General features: G+C 38.0%; 1 protein-coding gene across 4 annotated transcripts in view; it reads left to right on the top strand.

Moving 5' to 3' along the window:
* Nucleotides 1-19,617, top strand: part of LOC5570907 (phosphoglucomutase-2) — a 300,316-nt gene extending 280,699 nt beyond the window's left edge. For all 4 annotated transcript variants that reach the window (XM_021844938.1, XM_001653334.2, XM_021844939.1 and 1 more), the window contains 4 exons: nt 11,547-11,957; nt 12,316-12,524; nt 12,583-13,114; nt 18,781-19,617. In XM_021844938.1, coding sequence (XP_021700630.1) covers nt 11,547-11,957; nt 12,316-12,524; nt 12,583-13,114; nt 18,781-18,883 — 1,255 coding nt within the window. In that variant the 3' untranslated portion in view covers nt 18,884-19,617. The remainder of the gene's footprint in view (nt 1-11,546; nt 11,958-12,315; nt 12,525-12,582; nt 13,115-18,780) is intronic.
* Nucleotides 19,618-23,451: the final 3,834 nt, after the last annotated feature.

A 23,451-nucleotide genomic window follows, 5' to 3' on the forward strand; every position in this document is an offset into this window, starting at 1 on the left:
TTGTAAGTTTGTATTTCTTGTCTTTTGAAACTAATAGGTTAAGTGAAGTGTAAAACTATGAAATCGCAACTCCTAAATTATGATGATAATGGTCCTGCCACATACCGCCATGTACCCCTTGAGAAAATAGTAATTCATGAACAACATTGTTACTTCAAAAGATAGCGTATGAGATATTCAGCAAAAACACGAGTTTTTTTATGACAAACAACACGCAGAAGAATCTATCTGTTGAGATTACCATCTTGTTAATTACTTTTATTAAGCATAATTAGTTTTTTCAAAGTAAAATTAACTTACGCCAACACTGAATTAACGTCAAATCAAATTTACCACTTTTACCTCAAATTCCGAACAGACTCATACCGGTTTGTCTCAAATTCCGAACAGCCTCATATTCCGAACACTCGGTTTTTGTATTGCGATTTGGTTGAAATGTTTCGCTGAAATATGTCACCAAATAACAAGGAAATGGTAGTCAATTGCAATTCAATTTTAACGTCTCAAATATAATTTATTCCGCGGGAGTAGTGATGATTCTCTAGTTTGAGACCAGTAGAACAAGCTCAGATAAATTTATTTGCGAAATTAATCATTTGAATACAATTTTTTCGTGCTGCTCGGAATTTGAATCAAGGTGTTCGGAATATGAGACAGAATGAACACAGTGTTCGGCATTTGAATCAAAATGTTGTTCCATACTTTCACGTAAAAACAATACTAAAACTAATTAAATCAACATTCTTATTGGTACACCCAACAGCTAACAGTTAGACTTTGCGAAGAAATTAAAATTTACACAAATATCAGCCAATTTATGCCAATCGGATGCATTTGAAGTCACTGTTCGCCTTAAGTGTTCGGAATATGAGTCAAAACGGTATTCCGAACACTCGGTTTTTGTATGGTGATTCGGTTGAAATGTTTCGCTGAAATATGTCATCAAATTACAAGGAAATGGCTGTCAATTGCAATTCAAATTAAACGTCTTACAATCTATTTTATACCTCTGGACTGCTGTGAATCGCAAGTCAGTACCATCTGTAAAAAGTAGGCATTGAGAAAATGGGGTGTGAAGTTTCCAAACTCGTTTTTCATACGAATATTCAAAGAATTCTACAGGATTTAAACATGTTCAAACCTCAATGAAACTTTCACAGTTTGCTTTTCGCTACGATATCTTTCTGAGAAAAATATAAAAATGATCAGAACACGGTTCATTTTTCTGTTACACGTGCAGAAATCTGTAGTGGGACTGATATGCGGTTACTTTTCATTATGGGATAATTTGACTTGCTGTTTTTTCCTACTTTTTCCGGACAAATCTTATTATCTCATTAGGGCAGCTGGAAGAACATTGGAAGATATACCGTTTTGATTCATATTACGGACAGCTTTTAATTCCGAACACTCTACTTTGTATGGGAAACATTTCACACGAAATGTTTCAATTTTTGCCGTTCAAAAGTTCTCACTTTAAAGGCTTGTTTTAACAAGCATTTTCCATAGATATCTATGAAAATTTATAATGCCCAACTTCCTTAGTCGTCTCTCTAGTGGTTTTAAGACTTCATTTGATGATTTGACTTTTCTATTTATGATTTATTTAACCTGTTCGGAATTTGAATCGAAGTGTCCGGATTATGAAGCGAAAGTTAGGAAGCGTCCGGAATAAGAATCATGTAAAGTCCACACATTTCTATTTATTTAAAATAATTCATGTTTCGGAATTGAAATCTTCACTCACCATTAGAAAGTTAAGGGGTTTGAAGGTTCGATAACGCGGAGGAATCATACAGAATGATTTATTTTACATGCTTTTTTGCGAGTTAAACTTCACTGAGGCCTTAAGTGTCCGTAATATGAATCAAAACGGTATTGAAAACTGAACTCAACTCAATTTTGACGAAAATGCAGATGGGACTGACTTGCGATTCACGGCAGTGGAGTAGTGATGATTCTCTAGTTCGAGACCAGTAAAACTAGCTCAGATAAATATATTTGCGAAATTATTCATTTGAATACGATGTATCCGTACTGTTCGGCATTTGAAGTAAAATGCTGTTCCATACTTTTACGTAAAAACAATACTGAACAAGTTTAAATAAACAATTTTATCGGCACACCCAACAGCTTACAGTTAGACTTAACGGAGAAATAAAAATTTACACAAATATTACCAAATTTATATCTATCAGATGCATTTGAAATCACTGTTGGTCTTAAGTGTTCGGAATATGAGTCAAAACGGTACCTATATCAATTATAATTTGGATAATTACCACTATTCGAAAACATTCACATCCCTAGACTTCAAGTCATGCTCACAAACAAGCTCCTCTTCTTCCCCAAATTGGACTCTCGGGCCCGCTCTTTTTCTCAGCATTGTTCGTCGTGTTCCTGTGAACGTTCGTGTTTTCGTCCGACCTGACGCACTCTACATAGGCAGACCATGACGGAGCTGGTAACGTTTCAATAGCTACCTATAGTTAATAGTTTTAAGAATGACGAACTAACATCAATTTCTTCAGAAAATGGTTCTGCTGAAATTCTGTTATATTGCCAAAATTTCAATCGCATGAAGAGCGCATCAAAAATGAGTATGATCAGTAAAAATAAATTAAGCTCCTCGTTTTCCGTTATCTTGAGCACTGAAACAAGTTGGAATGATAGCATTAAAAACGAAGAAATTTTTGGTAGCAACTATTGTGCAAGCACCATATTCTGAACGGTTAAGAAAATACAAATTGAATAACTTAAATTATTAAGGATTTCAACATCTGGGATATTGGTCTTGCCGTTGCATTTGTCTAATATCTGAATAAACGTATAGATTAAAATAAAACGTCCATCAATTATCAATGATTTAATAAATCATATGTTAGTCTGACGCACGCATGTTCCTAATTATGGACGCCATATAGATCAATGGTCCTAATTATGAACACACATTGTTCCTTATTATGGACAGCAAACGAACTTTACGTATAATATTTGTTGAAAACAAACAACTTCTCCATGTATTTTAGTTTTGAAATGTTACAATGAATCATGTTTCGAACTAACAGTTTACTATTTTGGATGTAAAAAACTATGAATGCTCAACATAAGGAACGGACCGTTCAGAATATGGCGCTGTCTATAATATGGTACTGGCACGGTATAATGTATTTAGGAATGATCGGGATTTAGTTTTAACCCAAAGAAAGTCAGGTGGTGGAATTCTAGTTGCAATTTCCTCAAAATTCAATTCTGAGCTTATTGCTTCACCAAAATTTAAGGATTTTGATCACGTTTGGGTAAAAACAGAAATCATTGGTGAGACTCATATATTCGCGTCAATTTACTTTCCTCCTGATCGAGCTACTAAGTCGACGTATGAATTGTTTTTTTTAAAACAGCCGAAGTAATCGTTTCATACTTTCGTCCTGTTTATATTCATGTTATGATGACTTCAATCAACAAAATGTAGATTTTTTTTTTCCAAATTATGATAATGAGAGTATCATTCTTCCAGTTGTTGGTGAAAATTGAACATTACAATTTATATTTGAGAAAATTGCATTCCTAGGACTCAACCAAATTAATCATATCAAAAACCAACAGAATTGTTTCTTAGATTTACTTCTAACGAATATATGTGAGAATTTTTGGGTTGTGGAATTTGTTTCTCCGTTATGGAAAAATGAAGCGTTTCACACAGCGATCTAATATTCCATATTTGTGCACAGTAACGTTAATCCCAACGACTGTAGTTCTGAGTATGGTTTTGATTACAATATGGCTAACTATGACAATATCAGGTACAAAATAAATAGAGTAAACTTGCAATCCAATCTGAAAGAAGAAGTAAATTACTGAAAGTGTCTACGCACCAGTAGGCCATTGAACTGACGGTTCTACAATTCAAAACCAAGTGATGAGCTCGGGTAATGAAATCAGTTGATTTCACTCTGCTCGCCGTCTGTCAGCTTGCCAAAGGAAGGCAGGCGGTCGAATAATAGATGGTTTGCGGGCTTCATGGCCGTGCGGTTAGCGGCGTCAGTTGTTCAAGCGTATTGCGCCACGAAGCGTGGGTTCGATTCCCGCTCCAGTCGGTGGAAACTTTTCGTCAAACGAAAAATTCGTCACTGGGCTACTGGGTGTTCATTGTTGTCCATTGCCTAATGTTAGTGATTGTTCAGTCTGTGCAGCCTTTGGCTGAAGACGGTGTAGATTGTCTTTTTTTTTTAATATTATCGGAAGTAATTCAGGAGGAAGTTCCATTTAAACGTAAAAGACAAGGTTTTGGCTCAAAAAATCCAGTCTGGTTCAATAAGCAAATCACGAATTTGAAGAACCGCAAATCTACTTTTAACTTGTAAGGAATAGTGTAGTTGATAAGATGACCACCTCTCACGCAGGGGACCACGTAGGGGGAGATCCCCCAGTACCGGACAGCACCCAATACCGGACAAAGTCGAAACATTGAGAAATCATGGTCCAATCAAGATGGTGTATTAGTAGTAAAGGAAGCTATTATGGAGACCAAGCATGGGAAACATTCACTCGAATATTGCATTTCTCTCGCTCACATCCACAAGCGGTCAAGGGCGAGATTGCCGTTTCTCTGGCCAAGCTGAGTGTTTCGATTTCTAATGCGCTTTCTTCTTGTTCGCCGAGCGACAAGTTAGACAAAAACAGTAGCAGAATGATTCACTACCGACTCCTTGTGTCGAAGGCATCCGATTGCTGTAGCGATTGATTCTTTACATTCCTAATCCGCACGAGTGGCATTCGTATTTGAGAGCTGAAGAGCGTTTACTGACTGGTCATAAACAAGGCGAAATGTTTCAGTGAACGCAAAATCTGTACATTTCGCAGGAAGCTTTCAGTGATCGAATGGCGAACGCGTTCTTTCGTGTCTCCAATTTAAGAGAGGATAGGTGCTCTCTCCGCTCCGTATATCTTTTCATTTTCGGTTTATCTCAATCGTTTACGATTCGTCGGGATTGCGCTCACCCTAGTAGCAATCGGCAGTCATTGAACATTCGGTGGCAGCAGATACTTTGCAGATATTTTATCGGTAGCGTTCGGGTGAGTGAGTGAATTTTCCCATGCTTGATGGAGACTAATGTTTGCGTAGAACAACACATCCTTGAAATATGCATACCTTCTTTAAAAAGTACAAAAGTTTGAAAATTTCAAAAAAATTTACGTGTTGCCTTAATTTTGAGCCTATTTAGTAATTATTTTGAATATGAAAAAATACTTTGGATCACGCAAGCATATTCGAACATAATCCTATTTTGATAGTATGAATGTATTTTGTACCATAATTGGTCTAAATATGGACAAATTACAATTTTGGTTAAGCACCTCCTGTCCCCCAGTTTCGGACAGCCTGATTTGTTATATGATATCTTTGTAATTATTGCACCAGTGTCTCAAAATACATTCATTTTTCATGGATTCCGTCGATCATGGTATCAAAGATGCAATAAAAATAAGGAAAATGAACATTCAGAACAACATCGTAAAATGTGCTATTTTTCATCATATAAGATAGAGGTTTTTTATGTACATCTTGCTAACTAAGAAATACTCAAATTGTTCTTGTAAATGTTGCAAATGCATTGAATTGGCAATTATATACTATTCCTATAGTAAACACATTCAATGATGTTCAAATTTACAGAATTCGAGGCATTTCCAGATCGTGTCCGGTATTGGGTGCCACCTTTCAAGATCGATCAATTTGGTACTAAAATACATAATCAAAATGCAATGTCAAAATTCATATTTATATTTTCAAATTTATTTTTGTACACTATTAAAATGATAATATTTATCATAAATGAGTAACATGAGCACATAAAACCAATATTTTACGATTTATGAATTTAGTGGCTTAAGTGTCCGGTACTGGGGGATCTCCCCCAATCAAGTTTGCCGACGCGCACTTTATTTTGATTGTTGCAATGTGTTTTTTAGATCGATAAAGTAGCAGCGAATCTTTTCAGAGATGTTGATAAAGCAGATCAAAATCCTGGGTAAACATTGCAAAATATTATAAACTCAATTATATTTACTTTGAGTCAACTAAATTATAGTTGAATTTTGACGATTGACGGATGCAAGTTCAATAAAAAATATGGTTGTTAACAACTATACGGTATAGTTGTTTTCAACAATATACTGTCTTATCAACTATATTTATAGTTATCTCTAAATTAACCTTAGAATATAGTTAACTTGATCGGAAAAATTATTACGAACACTATATTTTGATCTCCGTAAACTTTGTAGAAATCACAAAAAAAATGTTAAAAATCTTGGAAAAATGTTATGATAAAAAATAAGATTTAATGGGCCATTCACATAGAACGGCATATATCTCAAAAAGTATAAGAGATAGAAAAAAATGTGTCTTCTACAAAGTTGTTTCAACCGACCAATTCTACAACTTTGCTGAAGACACCATATGTCTATCTAAATGTTATAAAAAAAATAGTTTTTCAAGCTCACTGCAAGGTGACCTGATCACAAAAATTGTTGCTTCAAAAGATGCGATTCAATATACCAAGAAACTTCGTCGAACAAAGCTATTCAAAGAGCGCATGAAATCGTCAAAATAAAACATAGTGCACTTCAGGGTATCAGAAATCAGATCAAGATGCATTCAGTTGAAGATAAACTGAAGTCAAACATCGTATTTTCAAGAATACAAATCTGGAGCACCAAAAATTTATTTACGCAAAATACTTGGTCGATTAGTCCCTTGCTAGTGATGCCCAGTTGATCATGTTTTCAGCGCACAGCGTTTTTTGATTCTCTTCATTTGTGCTTTTGAATACTTGATTTGTGACTTCCTTTTATTTTCACCTTCAGCATAATTTGTAATAGTCGTAATAGTCATTACACATCATGACAAATTGGCGTTATGAAAAACAGCCTATTATGTTGAGAAATTGCAAAATAGTAGTTTTTGCAATTTCTCATCGTCAAGGATGGAAGTCTAGTGATCATGATAAAACAAATGATGCATCGTGGTTGTTCTTTATCATGCGATCATAGCAACAACGATAAACCCTTAGTCGTCAAGCCATCATAACAAACTTCGCTCCGCGAAAAATGAATCGCTCGACATGTGTGCTAACGATCAATGTACCAATGCACGAGTTCACTAATCTGACGTTTGAGCGGTGCCGAATTCATTAGTTTCCATGGTCACGTAAATAACACGGCACCGCTCAAACGTCAAATAGTGAACTCGTGCATTGGTCCATTGTTCGCAAACCGTATTCATAATTTTTGGAAGATTTTCACGCTTTCACTCTGCGATATGACTTCTAGAATACCATTTTTGATCCTAAAGTCAATCGAATGTGAGAAAGTTTATCCGTGAATTTTAAATTGATTCGCATTAATCGCAACTTGTTACAATATTCGACAAACCCTTTGTCGTACGACAAACAGTTTATCGGAAGCTCGATATATCTATGATAAGCGCGCGTGGTGAGATGTTGAAATCATGTTGCTGCAAGAGCGATGGCCCTCTTGGACCGTTCAAATATCGTGTTGTTTGTCGTAAAAGCTGATTTGTTTCCATCCATGCTCATCGTAATAGGCTGTTTTTCATCACGCCAATCTGTCATGGAACGGCCTACTTTTCTGTACTGAATTATGCAGTGTGATAATAGCCATTACGCAACTGAAACCATTATAACCATTATAATAATTACGCAGCGCTTTTTCATTACGCAACTGTTTTGAGTTGCGTAGTAAATCATAACGTAACATTTTTTTCAGAAATTGTAAAATAATGGTGAATGCATTCCGATATGATTCCTGATATCCTCAAGTGGTCTTCTGCGAAATTACAAAAAATGTTGTACGCAACTCGTTGCTGAACTCGATTTTTCAGCACTCATCGTAATTATCCAACTCGCTAAGCCTCGTTGGATAAATGTACAGCTCGTGCTGTAAAAATCGTCATTCTGCAACTTGTTGCGTAAAGTACTATTACGCGACAAGTTGCAGAATTATGATTTTTCACAGCACGTGTCGTGAATCAATCCAACGAGGCTGGCCGAGTTGCATAATTACGACAAGTGCTGTAAAGATCATCATTCTGCAACATGTTGCTTTCCACTAGACCAATGGAGTGCATATTGCCCCAAACGGGCAGCCAACCAGAAAATGTTATAGAAAAAAAGAAATCGTTGTGTTATTTCTCCAAATCATCTCATCAACAACTAACTCAGTCTCTAATCATCTGTTTTATGGTTAAAGGTTGTAAAAATTCTCAATTAATCATTTTCAAAACATCAAGTGAAATGATCGTAAAAGTTACATCAGAATCGTGCTTTTCGAAAAAAATTGTTCTACCTCTCTGTTAAGTTTTTCAAAATGTATCAACTTCTCAGGGTGTCAACAGTTTGATGGAACGTTGCATCAATCTGCACAGTATTTTTAAAATCAAAACTAGTTTATTTCGAAGAAATTGACAAGGTGCGTATTGCCCCGGCACACAGTGCGTTGCTCCATAGACAAAAATCAAATATCAAGTTATTTTTTCTGGCGATAATAAGTATCCACAAGTGTTTATAGATAACATCCGTTATCGAAACAAGTATTTATAAGCATTTCAAGGCACTAAAACATCTCCAACAAGCGTTGAAAGAGACAGTTGTCGAAGTAGCAGAAAAAACAAATTTTGTCGCATGTTTTCAGCGACAACTAGCACGGAGAGTGTCGTAATCAATCTATTCAATCAAAATCTAAAAGAGAACATGATTGAAGGTTGGTAAAGTATATTTGATGTGATAAGAATTCCAATTTTAACTTTGAATATGAGAAATTGGCACGTTGAGTTGGCTATAAAATCAAACTTATGAAATACTAAAATGTAACTTTGATTATCGATTCAAAAAAAGTTCCACCGAGTTCCAACCTAAATCACTCACAGACATGTTTCTTAGAGTGGCCTCTAAGAGGTCTGAAAGATACAGCTGCAACTCCCTGCAACTCTTCGAGATTTTTGACTATTTTTAGGTATGCTTCTTAACCAGCACAAGTATGGAAATGAGTTGTTTGTGATAAAAAATCCGAAAATCTTGCAACGCTATGTAGTCTTGGCTCAACCAGACATTACACCAGAGCAAGCTCATGCTTAGAATAATATATTTTAAATGTAGTTTCCAAGATTTTATTCAAATTTGATATTAAAAACTGATAAATTTAAAAAAAATGCGATTTTGTTGCATAAAGGCGTATAAGTCACTTTTTCAGCTACGAGTGAGAAGAGACATACTTGCAAATAACTTCTTACATCATTATAAGCAATAAAAGTACAAATTGCAAGACTTTTCTTGGCAAATAATGAAATTGGCGCTTGGGACAGTTTTGCGATTATGCGTCTAGTATATGTCATTTATGCAAATTGTTGCTATTTTCATCAGAAACAACTTACCCTTCCATACCAAGGTGCTAAAATGGCTTGATCTTCAAGTTTTTATTTTTGTCCCACATCTCCATACGTTCAACGCACTGTGCGGCAGTACATATTACCCCAGGAACCCCTACCTAGGTACCTATATCACAAATTTTCACGTTACCGTGGGGTCAGGTTACAGAGGGGTCAGGAAATCCCAAAAAACGATGGACGTCATATTTGAATCGTCCCTAACTATATTCTCCATTGGAGGACAGAGCAGCTAAGACGGCGCATACAGTAGCGGGCTCTGCTGCCTCCTCTACAAATGCTAGAGAATCGGATCTCAAATCAGAATCACCAGTTTTTATTGGATCCCGATCGCACAACGTATATAGAATCAGATGCTATGGCATGAAGAGAATGGGATTGACGCCTTCAAAACAGTAGTGAAAAGTAGCACTGTTCAGCTTTTTTTTTTTGTCTTTGGTAGGTAATAGTAGTTTATGGAACAAGTTGCAGAATGATGATTTTTACAGCACGAGTTGTAAATTTATCCTACGAGGCTTACCGTTGCGTAATGAATCATTAGATCACTGGTTTCAGTTGCGTAATGACTATTCAAGCGCTGCATACTTCAGCGCAGGAAAGTAGGCCGTTTCATGACAGATTGGCGTGATGAAAAACAGCTTGTTACGATGAGAAATTACAAAAAGGCCGTTATGTTATTCATCTTCTGACAAGTTGATTGACAGAGTTGCTCGCTGTCACTATCAACGCTTAAAATTTGCTGATTTTTACAGGCCAATTGTGATACATTTCGAATCATTCCATATCACATCAACATCATGCTCAGTGGCGCGAGAAGTGGGTAGGACAGGTAGGACATGTACTACGCACAAAAATACCTGGGTAGGACAGTCAAAGGAAGGTCCACGATTTAGGAAATTAGAACAACCTCACTGGTTGTAAAGGCAAGCAGTTGAATATATTTTTGTCAAATTTGTTTAATGATATTGATTTAAAAAGGAAGTAAATATAAACGTATTTCATATTATTTAATATGAATGATAACAAAAGATGATCCAGTGAATGGATCTAAACACAGGACTTGTAGTAGGTTTCTTTTTGAAGACTTGTTCTCTATTTCAGTGCAAGTTTCTAAAAAGTCTCAATATTTGATTGAACGTCTCTAAAGAATTTATGTTAACCAAAATGGTGTCTCAGATTTCCTGAGGAAAATCTTCAGAAATTATCATAGTTATTTTATTTAGAAGATTTTCAGAGTCTCCTATAGGGATCTCTCCAGAAATCCTTCTAGAGATTTCTCTACCAAATCTCTCAGAAATTCTTCTTGCGATTTTTCAAAGAATACATAGAAGAATATCCCCAGAATTTACCCTAGAAAACCCTTAAGAACTCCAAAGCTTATACCTCCAGTAATTTCCTCAGGTACTACGATTTTCCTATCCTAGAATTCCCTCCATATATTTTTTCACTAATCTTTCACTCGAATTCGGCAATTGTTACTCTAGGAGATGTTCCACAAAGATTTATTTCAGAGTGTTTGAAAAAGTTGCTTAGGGGTTTTTTTTTAAACCCTGCAAGAATTCCTCCACCTGTCCATGTGGATATCGTCAAGAATTCATCCTTGTTTCCTCCTAGAAATCTAAAATTACTTGAGGGGTTCTTCTAACACATATGTTTTTTCCAGCACTTTTTCCAGATTTTCATTCAAGTATTACTCCTGCAGTTTTACCAAACATTTCTTTAAAAGTTTCTCAAAAAAATCCTATGCAAACTTCAAAAGTATAGTTAAGTTTTCACACAACTTAATACTACAGCAATTTTTCCAATAATTCCTCCGATCATTCCTACACAAATTTCTATTCGATTCACACGATTATATTCGATTATCTTAGCAAATTATATAGGATATCTTCCAAAACTTCCTCAAGAGTCGAGGACTTATTTCAGAGATCCTTGTTCATTGAGGGTCACTTCAAAACTTACATAAGTTACTCTAGGATTTTCTTTAGAAATACCTCCTGGATATTTTTTTGTCATAAAATGTAATAATGTGTTTTATGTAGTTGATGTATGCCCTTTTCATTATTCTTTATTTCTATAGACCTCTCGAATCTTCCTGGAATCTTGATCTGCTGAAATCGGATCAGCTGAAAGACCCGTACGATGCTATGACGAACCTATATTTCGAAAAGCTTGCCGAAAATGTCCCTAAAGCATTCGTGTCCGAATACAACCGCAAGAGCTCGCAACGGTTCGTTTACTCGGCCATGCATGGCGTCGGGTATCCGTTCATCGAGCGAGGCTTCGAAACCATTGGACTGCAACCGGTGATTGCGGTCAAGGAACAACGAGATCCGGATCCTGAATTTCCCACCGTTAAATTTCCCAACCCGGAAGAGGGCAAATCGAGTTTGGTCCTGTCGATAAAGCTAGCGAACGAAACCGGCTGCGATGTGATTCTGGCAAACGATCCAGATGCCGATCGGTTGGCTTGTGCCGAGAAGGATCCTAGGTGAGTAGTAGGGTGGCCCATGCTGATCAAACTACAAAAATCTTAAGGTACATCTCACAATATTTTTCATTTCGACCCCCAAAAGCTACTGTAAAAGTTGGAGCGGAATCCGTCAAATGTCAGAGTCGATTTTCTCCATACAAACTTCAAGCTCGTTTAGCAATCCCTCCTTTCTAAGAGTTGACAGATTCCGCTCAAACTTTTACAGTAGCTTCTAAGGATTCAAATGAAAAAATGGGTGATGTAGCTTAATAATTTTACAGTTCGATTTGTTTGATATGAAAACCTTAGTGAGAGCAGTTGCCTCGAGCGAATTGAAATTTTTTTTCTTTGCAAATGATGAACTGTCTAATTTTAGCACTGGAGAATGGCGTGTTTTCTCGGGCAACGAGTTGGGGGCGCTGCTTGGATGGTGGTCAATCCGCTGCTATCGTGAACAGTATCCGGATTGCAGCCTTGCCGATTGCTATTTATTGGCAAGTACCGTCAGCTCGAAGATGTGCAGATCTATCGCAAACATTGAAGGTCTTCATTTCGAGGAAACCCTGACGGGGTTCAAATGGATGGGTATGTTAAGTCTGACTATCAACAACCTGAACCATGCGTTGAATGTTTCTCATTTTAGGCAACAAATCCGTGGATTTGATGGGCGAAGGTAAGAAGGTGTTATTCGCCTTCGAGGAGGCTATCGGATTCATGTGTTCTCCAACTGTTCTGGATAAGGACGGAGTTAGTGCAGCGTGTCAGTTGGCAACGATGGTGTGCTACCTGAAGAGCACCTCTAATCAGACACTGTCGGACAAACTGAACGAGTTGTACGATATCTACGGTTATCACTATGCAGTGACGTCCTATCATTTCTGTTACGACCCGGTAGTGATAGAGCGTATCTTTGAAAGAATCCGCACGATGGAGGGTGCCGATTGTGGTTATCCGAAGGCCATCGGCGATGGTCAATATAAAATTGAATCGATTCGTGATTTGACAACCGGATACGATTCTACGCAAGCCGATGGAAAGGCGTTGCTGCCTTCGAGTAAGAGCTCGCAAATGGTTACATTTTCGTTTGAGAACGGAGCGGTCATAACTCTCCGAACGAGTGGCACTGAACCGAAAATCAAGTACTACGCCGAGATGTGCGCCAAGCCTGGTGAGAGGTGAGTAGTTTCCGATGTTGAGATGGTGTCTACAGGGCTGGTAGCGAGAAAAAAATCAGAAACCGAAGAAAAATTCATGTGTGATTTTATGATATTTTTATGAAGATTCTTAAAAGAATTCTACCAGACATTTCTCAGAAACCATTTCGAAGTTTTTTTTTTTTTTTTTTTTTTTTCGGACTAACATTATGGATAAAAATCCCTGGGCTTGGGATTATATTTTCCAGGGAGCGATGAATTTTGATAATTGATCGCTGTTGTTAGTAGTTTTGATTAGATGTTGGGTAAATTTCAAAGCAATGGCAACCTTTTTATTACAAAATTTAGATTTTATCTTCTGACCTAAAGATTCTGGTTAAACTACTGTACTATGCAGTTGGGCTGCACTACGCTATCACTCATCAAAATTACTTTCACTTCGGGAAAATATAATTTCAAACTGGCGAGAAGATTACAGACTGAGGGTGGGTTAGGAGCACAATCAGACCCTTGAATGTGCAATGTGGGGTAGTAATTGGGAATGCCATTGACGGTTTGTAATCTTCTACGAGGTTTTCGAAAACCAACAGGGCGCGTGCACCGGGTTGCGGATAGGAGCAAAGGGAGATCAATAGCATCTACCTAAAATAATAGAGCAAAAAGCCGTTCCATGATTAGGTAATGTTAAGCGATCTTCTATGGTGTTCTAGTACTATAAAATTCTTCACTCACTGGGAATTCTGGCCTTGATAATATCAATAGTGATAAAAACATAAAATAATACCTAATACTTAATAAGTACAATGTAGCTTTAATGTAGTAATAAATGAAATAAAATCAATTTTCTATACTTGACAAGGTTTTGAAGACAATCAATGAGTGAAAGAACTACCTATTAGAAAAGCCACATCAGCTAAGTCTATACATATACAAATGTTGGTCATAGGGTCATGGCGAGCATTCGATATGTATGTCTATGACTGATTCTGATCTAATAGGGGCACTAGAAGACCACGCGGACAATTTCGAAACAAATTATTTTTATACATCGGTCTTACGTTCCGAAAGGCTCAGCTATGCTGCAAAGTAATTTTATAAGTTATTCATTACTGCTGTTTAATTGTTTATAATTCTAACAAAACTACATAATTAACTCATTACTAATCACTGTTCCTATATTCTCTTTTTCTCTCCTTCTTATCTGTTGCATGATTATGATCATCACTAATATAATGCATGAGCATGCACAATAAGAATAATTTCAGGATTGAAAGCAGTACATGGATACCTGGATAGAATAGCTTCGAAAAGGGCGCTCAAAATATAATATTTCTGATCAGGGAAGTATTATTATCAAGGGTATGTAAAATTTTTCCATTATTAACACTTAGATCACACAAACAAATGAACTAATAATATCAATTATTTTTAAAATATTTTTATGTAAATCAGCATCGTCAATCAGTGTAAAAACAGATAAAGTTTGTAAAGTTATCACCATCGATTAAATTGCGCTCTGTATAGTAATGTTCATTCAGTATCAAAATCTCCTAAAGCGTCGCATTGTGCCATCAGCAGCCCTTAGCATCACTCTCATATTGTTGTTATTTTGTTGTTTATAAAATTTCTAGAAAGCGATCAGCATATTCTTTCTTACTTGTACAATGGCCGATCTATTTGGAATTTTAATAAGTCAAATCAAACTTCAAAACTCAAATTAAATTGCTTTCAGCACATTTACATTTTGCAGCATTAATCGCATTACTGTGTCAAGTCTTCTCCATTCCCTATACCCTACCCCAACCCTTCTTATCCTTTCCGATGGTGTTCAAGTGGTCCGCATAGACTATTACGGCCATTACCTATCCCTTACCCCGGCTTTGGACTGACTTGCGCTCTCATTGCCCCACCAAACGCTGCAAAATGAAAATGAAAATGAAACATTATGGATAAAAATGAATAATCAGTTCGCCAGCAATAAATTTCCCGTAAAACTTCCAAGTAATTTCCCTCTGTCAAAACTCAGAAAAATTCAAAGAATTCTCGACGAACTCCACTACGCATTCGTTGAGAAGTCGCTGGAGAAATGTCTGTACAAAACACTGCGAGACTAGTTGTAATTATTCCTAGATTAATTTCAAAACGTGTCCTGTATTTCTGTAGCAATCTCTGAAGTATGCATTGAAAACTCCTGAAGCTCTTTCTCATGGAATCTCTGAAGGAATTCTTATGGAAGAATCACGTATGATTTTTTGAATTTATTGAATTTACAACAGATTTTTTTACAAGGACTCTTCTACGAATTGTAGCAGAAATTCTAAAATTTGAATAATCAAGATTTTTTTTCCCAAAATTTTCCATGAAATTCTTTGTGAAGTTATCCAAGATTCCAGACAAAAAAAAAATGAAAGGGAATTTCCAATAATATCGAATACACGGTGCCCCGACAGACCGTTATTATGGAAAAAAAATTGTCCATCAAATCTGAGCACATGGCTCTATTCCTGAGGTCATTCTGCACCTCTGGGCCAATTTTCAAAAAAATCCCTAAGAGGAATCTCGAAAAATCTTGATTTGAAGTTTTTTACTTAAAAATTCAATATTATACATATTAAAATTTTGCAATAGTACTGAAAAAACGCTTAAATAGTTGGCCAAACTGTTCTCAACTAGTATACAATTGTTATTTTTGTTACAATTAGAAATATTTACAACTGGCTTAGCTTACCAGAGTAGCTTAAGTATATTTTACATAGCTTAAACCAGTAAGTTTAGTTTAATAGAATGAAATCTTAGAAATAAATGTCAATATACAATTGATGTCACGTTCCATAAACGTGAAACATTCAATGCAGAATATTATTAATTAACAGCTTATTTTACGACTTTCATACTAAGTGACCAGCCCACCGAAGTCTGCCGTACTTATTTTGCTTAATAAAAATTGCTTTTTGTACAACTGCTACTACTCTTGATGTTTACGTCCAGTTTTCCACCGAGTATTGTCCTCAGCACTTAAAATAAAAAAAATTTTGTTCAACATTCTTAGCCACAACAGGATTAACTACACGAGAAACATGATTGTCATATGGTCGGTGTTCAGACAGACTGGACCAAGTGTTCTTTAATGGTTTCAGGAAAACGTACCCCAAGCATTCGGTATAAGTATAATAAAATTCGTGCATTATTTGCTGTAAGAAGGAAACTTATATATTTGCTATTTGAAGAAACATCAATAGAATTGGAAATATTGTAATTGATAGAGTCCATGACTCATCTTTGCAAGGCCAAAATGTCATCTAGTCAGATCTGTCTGAACTCCGACCATATTTAGCAAGTGTTCGACGATTAACAACTTCAAACAAATTCCCAATAAGTACTATTTAAGTATCAACTTCACTAGGACTTTCACTTTATATACCTGCAACCATTCACTTCGTTTTATTTTTTCGGGATTCATCGTCAATCTGTTTATTGACTTCTAAGTCGCGTTTGACTCAGTAACAAAAAAAATAGCTGTTGCAGGTAATATCAAAGACTTAACAATAAGACTTAAAGCTGATTAAGCTGACAAATGCAATCAGGTGTAAGAATTATAGACGAGGAGCTTATTTTTTTGTTTTTGGAAAATTACATCGAATAAGAACAGATGAGTTTCTGAATTTACTGTTCAATATTGCGTTTTGTCGCATATACTCCTTGATTTTGCTGACAATGAGTTTATTGGAATTGATCGCAGTTCAGTAAAGAAGCGTTTCACTATTTCAAAGATGGACAACTAGGATAAGCTTGTAATGCCATTTACTCTACCCAAACGTATATGGTTGCATGTAGAGAAAGAAGCAGATGTGTTGGTGCTGAAGCAGTGCTTGATTGAGATGTGGATGAATTTGTTGAAGAGCCATATAACAATTGTGACGTATGATAATAATGTTTCCCTTGGAAGAAAAACACGTGTTCTGTCTGCGAATATATCCTTTACGGATTACGTAACCAATTTAGGGACCCGAAACTTGCAAAGGGAAACGACATTTCTACACTGTTGCTTGATAAAGGCTTATCTGACTTCATAGATCCATTATTTCATTGACAACTTCGCCAAAACATCTCGCGATCCTTTATTGAAAAGTGTTTCGAAAATCAAATCAGTTTTCAATTATAATGCAAAGAGAGCAACGATGAATGCAAGCATGCCTAAAAGAATCATCACTATTAATTTGTCATGTATAAAACGCTTATTCTTGGCTCCCTTAACACATTTATTTGAAAACAGGAGCGAAAACTATTGAGCGAATAAAATAGGCAAACTTCAGTGACCTGGTCATTTAGTGCGAATGCTGGAAGAAAAAGTTGCATCAATCAGGTGAAGCTCAGCGACCCCGTAAAAGACATCGGCGTATGATCATTCTGTTATTGACTAGAGCGAACCAGAGTAACCAAATCATTCAAAATTTGAAACAACCGGTAATACCAGCTCTAATTGAATATAAAAGTATTCACATGACTTATCTGCTAACTATTATTGTGCAACATTTATTCTCAGATCATTTTTTTTCTAATAACAACATTGTTAATTATTGATTTATTTGGTTTACTATTCAATCGGTTTAATATAGAAAACAACAATCAATGGAATTTAAACCAGTAAACTATGAAAAATAAGTTAAATCGAAGCCAAACATTAAGTTTTCAAGATCATGAATCTGGAAAACCAAACATCCGTTTAAGCTGAAAACCTAATCGACTGGTCACTAGCTGGTGGTGACCAATCGATTAAATCCTCTGCTCAAACGGGTATTCGGTTCTCCATATTTGTGCTCTTGAAAATTTGATGTTTGGCTTCGATTTAACTTATTTTATCATTCATCTTCACCTTAAGGAGTGGATTAAGTTAAGTTAGTTGTAAATATTTCTAATTTTAACAACGGTAACAATTGTATACTAATTAAGATCAGTTTGGCAAACTTTCTGAGCGTTTTTGTAGGTTTTTTTTCAGTGCTATTGCAAAATTTTAATATGGATTATATTGAATTTTTAAGTAAAAGACTTCAAATAAAGATTTCTCGAGATTCCTCCTAGGGATTTTTTTTTAAATTGGCCCAGAGGTGCAGAATGACCTCAGGAATCGAGCCCTGTGCTCAGATTTGATGGACTTTTTTTTTACATAATAACGGTCTTTTGGGGCACCGTGTCGAATAATAACTGGAAATGTGATCTATCGATTTAACAGCCTTGTTCTTTAGAGTTGTTTCGGATTTAAGTTAGGTATTTTTGCAAGAATAGAGGAGACACCTTTATAGTACGCAATACAAACATTCAACAGAATCATATAAACCCCGCAACTGATTTTTTAAAATGTAGTTTTGACTGATTTTTTATGGTTTTTATATTTTAAGCCTTTTATTTTAAGTCATTTTGATTTTTACAGTTTCTTTTGTTTGCCAAATATCCAAATATGCCAAATCGAGAAATTGAAAAAAAAGTTTAGCGACTCTCAATTACAAATAGAGGCTTTATAAAAAGAGACCTGCTACCCGCCCTGTAATTAGTAGCGAAGACAAGAACCGATAGCAAGTTCGAGCACTATTCCCAGTACTTTTCATAATAGCTCATCTCGAGCCACGGATTGCATTGAATCAGGTTTATCTATCTACGTGAACATAACTAATGGTTGAAAATCGTTACAGGGATTGGAACGCATCGAGGAAAACTCTACGAGAAATGGTAGATCGCATCGTCGAAGAACTGCTCGAACCAGCAAAGAATAATCTCACTCCCCGCTCTGAATAAGGATTTCGGATCCTGCTGCGTTGCACTCACAGAAAAAAACACGCTGTTGTAAAGCCACCATTGAGTGTAGCACGGTGAATGTTGTAATAAGTTTTAAATTTATTCCCGCTTGGCGTTCTTTGTAGGTAATCCATTGAGAGGCTAGTACGTACTCAACTTAGTTTTGCCCACATATAGTGTTGTGCTACTCTAAGGCTAGTTTGGGAACGCTAAACGATTGAAACTATTTAATCTTTCTCTGAATGAGCACACTGCTACGCCTGCTAATTCGATTTTACCTCATTATGAAGTGGTATACTGTACCCTACACACACAAAATTGATCTACAATTTGCATCTCTCTATTAGACCGTTGAATGTTTTTACTTATTCTTCTTAAGTAGTGATACAGGAATTAAAGATAAATAAGTTGCTATTTATTTTCAAGTGCTCGATCTGTAAAGGTACTATCTGTTACCTAAGGGTTTCACAGTCAGAGTGAATAAACTGGACTACGTACGACGTTTGATGAAGAGTTTATACTGTATTAGAATTCTGTTTAACAGAGGCTTACACGATAAAAACAGTTCTTAAAAATGTTTTCAGAGGGGTAATACGTTAGAGATAATTTAATTTTGTTTGATGAGAATAAAAAGACCAGATTGTGTGCAAAAAAAAAAAGTTGTTTCATTTGACCGCGAGTAACTGTCGATAGTAACATTTGGGGTAACGACCAAAACCGAAATGCACAAACGATGTATATAAAATGAAATAAGATGACCTTCTTCTGGTAACATAGGTATATCGACAGCGGCTGCTCTAGCCACATGTCGAATGATCGCTCGTTTTTCGTGAAACTGGATGCAAGCGTCAGAACGGAAGTGGTTCTAGCCGATGGTTCCACGACGAAGGCCGATGGCATCGGCGAAGGATTTGTGGACTGTGTGAATAGTGAAGGAAATGTGAAGAAGATCCTGTTCAAGGATGTATTATACATTCCAAAACTGGACAGCGCTTTGTTGTCGGTGCGAAGGCTGACACAAAGAGGCTGCAAAGTGAACTTTTCTGGATCTAACTGTGACATAATGAGTGCAAGTGGTGAAAAAGTGGCTCTTGGCGAGTTGTACGGAAATCTGTTTGTTTTGAAAACGGTGGAGTACGTGAAGCTGAGCAATTAGATTCGACACCTGCCGAACTGCCAACACACGTGGCATCGGCGGTTTGGCCACCGTGACCCGGCGGCCGTGGAGCGGATTCAAACGGAGCAGCTCGGCGTTGGATTACAGTTGAAGGACTGTGGTTTGAGACAAGTATGCGAACACTGTCTCGCAGGTAAATCCTCTCGTATTCCATTTCCCAAAATCTCCCAGAATAGAGCCAATAGCATTCCTGAACTGGTTCACACAGACGTTTGTGGACCCATGTCCACAGTTACTCCTGGTGGTGCTCGATATTTGATGACCTTAATCGACGACTATAGTCGTTACACGGTCGTTTGCTTGCTTCGAAATAAATCTGACGCCGCCAGTTGTATAAAGCGATTCGTAGCCCATGTGAAAACGAAATTTGGCAAGACACCTTGCGTTATCCGTTCCGATGGAGATGGGAAGTATGTTAACGAGGAACTTAAGACTTTCTATGAGCAAGAAGGTATACGATCTCAGTTAACAGCGGCATACTCCCCACAGCAGAACGGCGTCGCCGAACGGAAAAACCGTTCACTGCAAGAAATGGCGACATGTTTGCTCGCTAACGCTGGGCTCGATAAAAAGATTTGGGGTGAGGCAGTACCAACCGCTGCTTACCTTCAAAATAGACTTCCCTCTCGTTCGGTTGACACAACGCCTTTCGAAAAGTGGTTTGGCTTCAAACCCATTCTAAGCCATTTGAAGATATTCGGAAGCACCGCATATGTGCATATCCCTGATGTAAAGAGGGTAAAGTTAGATAACAAGGCTGAGAAACTTGTATTTGTTGGCTATTGCGAAGACCGCAAAGCATATCGCTTCCTTAATCCGGTGAAGAATAGCATTGTAATCAGCCGGGATGCTCGGTTTATCGAGTTAGGTAATGGTTCTCTCATGGAGGCATCCACCGAAGATCCAACCGTTGAAAGTTTCGGGGATGATACCTGGTTCAAATCTCAAGAAGAAGTAGCTGCTACTCAGGAGGAGGATAACCGCCCAGCCGGCGAGGAACCATTGGACAACGATGTTGACTCTGACGACGAGTTCTACGGATTTGAGGAAGCAGAAGCGTCAGCAAGAAACTTCGAGCCGAGAGATTCCAAGGGAACAAAGAGTACGAGGGGTAACCTGCCTGTCAGACTACGAGACTACATTGTGGATGTCGCAAAGGTGATTGAACAGGAGCCGCTTAGTTACGAAGAAGCTGTTCGTGGACCAGAGCAAGATCTGTGGAAAGCGGCGATGAGAGAGGAGTATGATTCGCTTATGAAGAACAACACCTGGAGTCTCGTCGAGTTACCCAACGGCCGTAAGCCCGTCGGCTGTAAATGGGTTTACAAACGAAAGGAGGACGTCTGTGGCAACGTGTCGAAGTTCAAAGCGCGCCTTGTCGCTCAGGGCTTCTCTCAGCAAGCTGGCGTGGATTATGACGCCGTGTTTGCGCCGGTTGCTACCCAACCGACCTTCAGGATTCTGTTAACAGTGGCGGGTTATAAGCGAATGACTGTACGGCACCTAGACGTCAAGAGTGCTTACCTGTACGGACAACTACAAGAAGAAATATACATGCAGCAGCCGAAAGGTTTTACGGTTCGTGGCAAGGAGCACCTCATCTGCAGGCTTGAAGCAAGGAGTCTGGAATGACACAATCAGTGCAATACTAGGAGAACTGGGTTTCGAGCACGGTAGATCGGATGCATGTTTGTTTACCAAGAAGCTAGAGAGTGGTGAGCTGGTGTACGTCTTGATCTACGTCGACGACATGATTGTTGCGAGTGTCTCGGAAGCGGAAGTCGACAAAGTTGAGAAACTGTTGAAGAAAAGAATTAGTTTGTCGTCTCTCGGAGAAGTCTCCCATTTCCTTGGGATTCGTGTTACAAAAGACAAGGATGGTTTCTACGCTTTGGATCAGCAAACCTACGTTGCGAAAGTTGCAAGCCGCTTCAAGCTGGATAAAGCTAAAGGATCAAAAGTGCCGATGGACGTCGGCTACTACCGGAGTCGTGAAGGAAGCAAACTGCTCTCAAGCAACAGTGACTATCGAAGTTTGGTTGTTGCATTGTTATACGTGGCGGTTAATACGCGGCCGAACGTGGCAGCGTGTGTTTCGATTTTGAGCCGGAAAATAAGTGAACCGTCGGAAGTAGATTGGACGGAACTAAAGCGAGTCGTCCGTTATCTACTCCTAACCAGTGATTACAAGTTGAGACTATCAGTGAATAGACAAGAACGGATGGTGCTACTTGGCTATAGCGACGCAGACTGGGGTGGTGACCCAACCGACCGAAAGTCCGTTACCGGATACGTATTTCAGCTGAACCAATCGTCAATTTGTTGGGCCAGTCGTAAGCAGACCGCAATATCCCTTTCAAGCATAGAGGCCGAATATGTGGCCCTCTCCGAGACATGCAAGGAACTTGTTTGGCTCCGCAGACTGTTGGAAGAAATTGGAGTTAAGCAGAATGGGCCAACTACGGTCTATGAAGATAACACCAGTTGCATCGAATTCGTTGGAGTAGATCGTCAATCCAGGCGGTCCAAACATATTGACACGAGGATTTTCTACGCCAGAAACCTCTGTGAACAAGGCGTTGTCTATGATGGCTGATGTGTTGATAAAGCCCCTCGGTGCAGCGAAGCAGCGACGGTTTGCCGAGATGCTGGGCCTGGTTAACAGTGGTCAATGAGTTGCAGATCAACATTGCAAATATCGAGGAGGAGTGTTGAGTGTCATGTACCTGGCGATATTTCCTCCATCGACCGTTCTGTCCTTCCCGCCATGCGAAGTGTGACAGCGACGGTGTGACAGAGATAGAAGAGCGAGTAAAGAGAAGAAACAATTTTTTATTTCCCATTCCACATGTAACCTTACTGAAATAAAGACGCGGTTATACAATCAGTTTTACTTTTCGATCGGTGCGCGTATTCCGAAGTTTCTTTCCGCCGGTTATCATCGGTTAAGTGTGTCGGAATTCCCTGCAGAACCTGTCCGCTCGTACCGGGTTCTGTCCCACAAGCAGGCTCCACTTATCTTCAAGCTTCAGTGGATCTTTCTTCTCCTCAAAGATTGATCTCTGTTCTATTGTTGGCTTCCAGTTTCAGCGGTCTATCGACCGAAGAGCGAGGAACTACCGTCCCCTAGTTCCACAAAGCGCGCGTCGCAGCAGACGGTGACGAGGTTAGTCTCGCAATCCACAAAACGGAAAGCTTTATGGACCCTTGAGTAGCCCACACAATGTAGCTTCCTAGATTTGCTTTCTGCGCACCTGATCTGTATCTACCCTGCACCTTGATGGATACAGCGTAGCGTCACGCCATTACCGGGCGTATTGTAGAGCTCCATCTTCGTTGGTCTTGGGCGATACTTTTTCAGTTGCACCGATCGTTTAGGGTCGCCATGTCC

Source organism: Aedes aegypti, chromosome 2, assembly GCF_002204515.2.
Source record: "Aedes aegypti strain LVP_AGWG chromosome 2, AaegL5.0 Primary Assembly, whole genome shotgun sequence".
In the NCBI taxonomy this organism is placed as follows: Eukaryota; Metazoa; Arthropoda; class Insecta; order Diptera; family Culicidae; genus Aedes; species Aedes aegypti.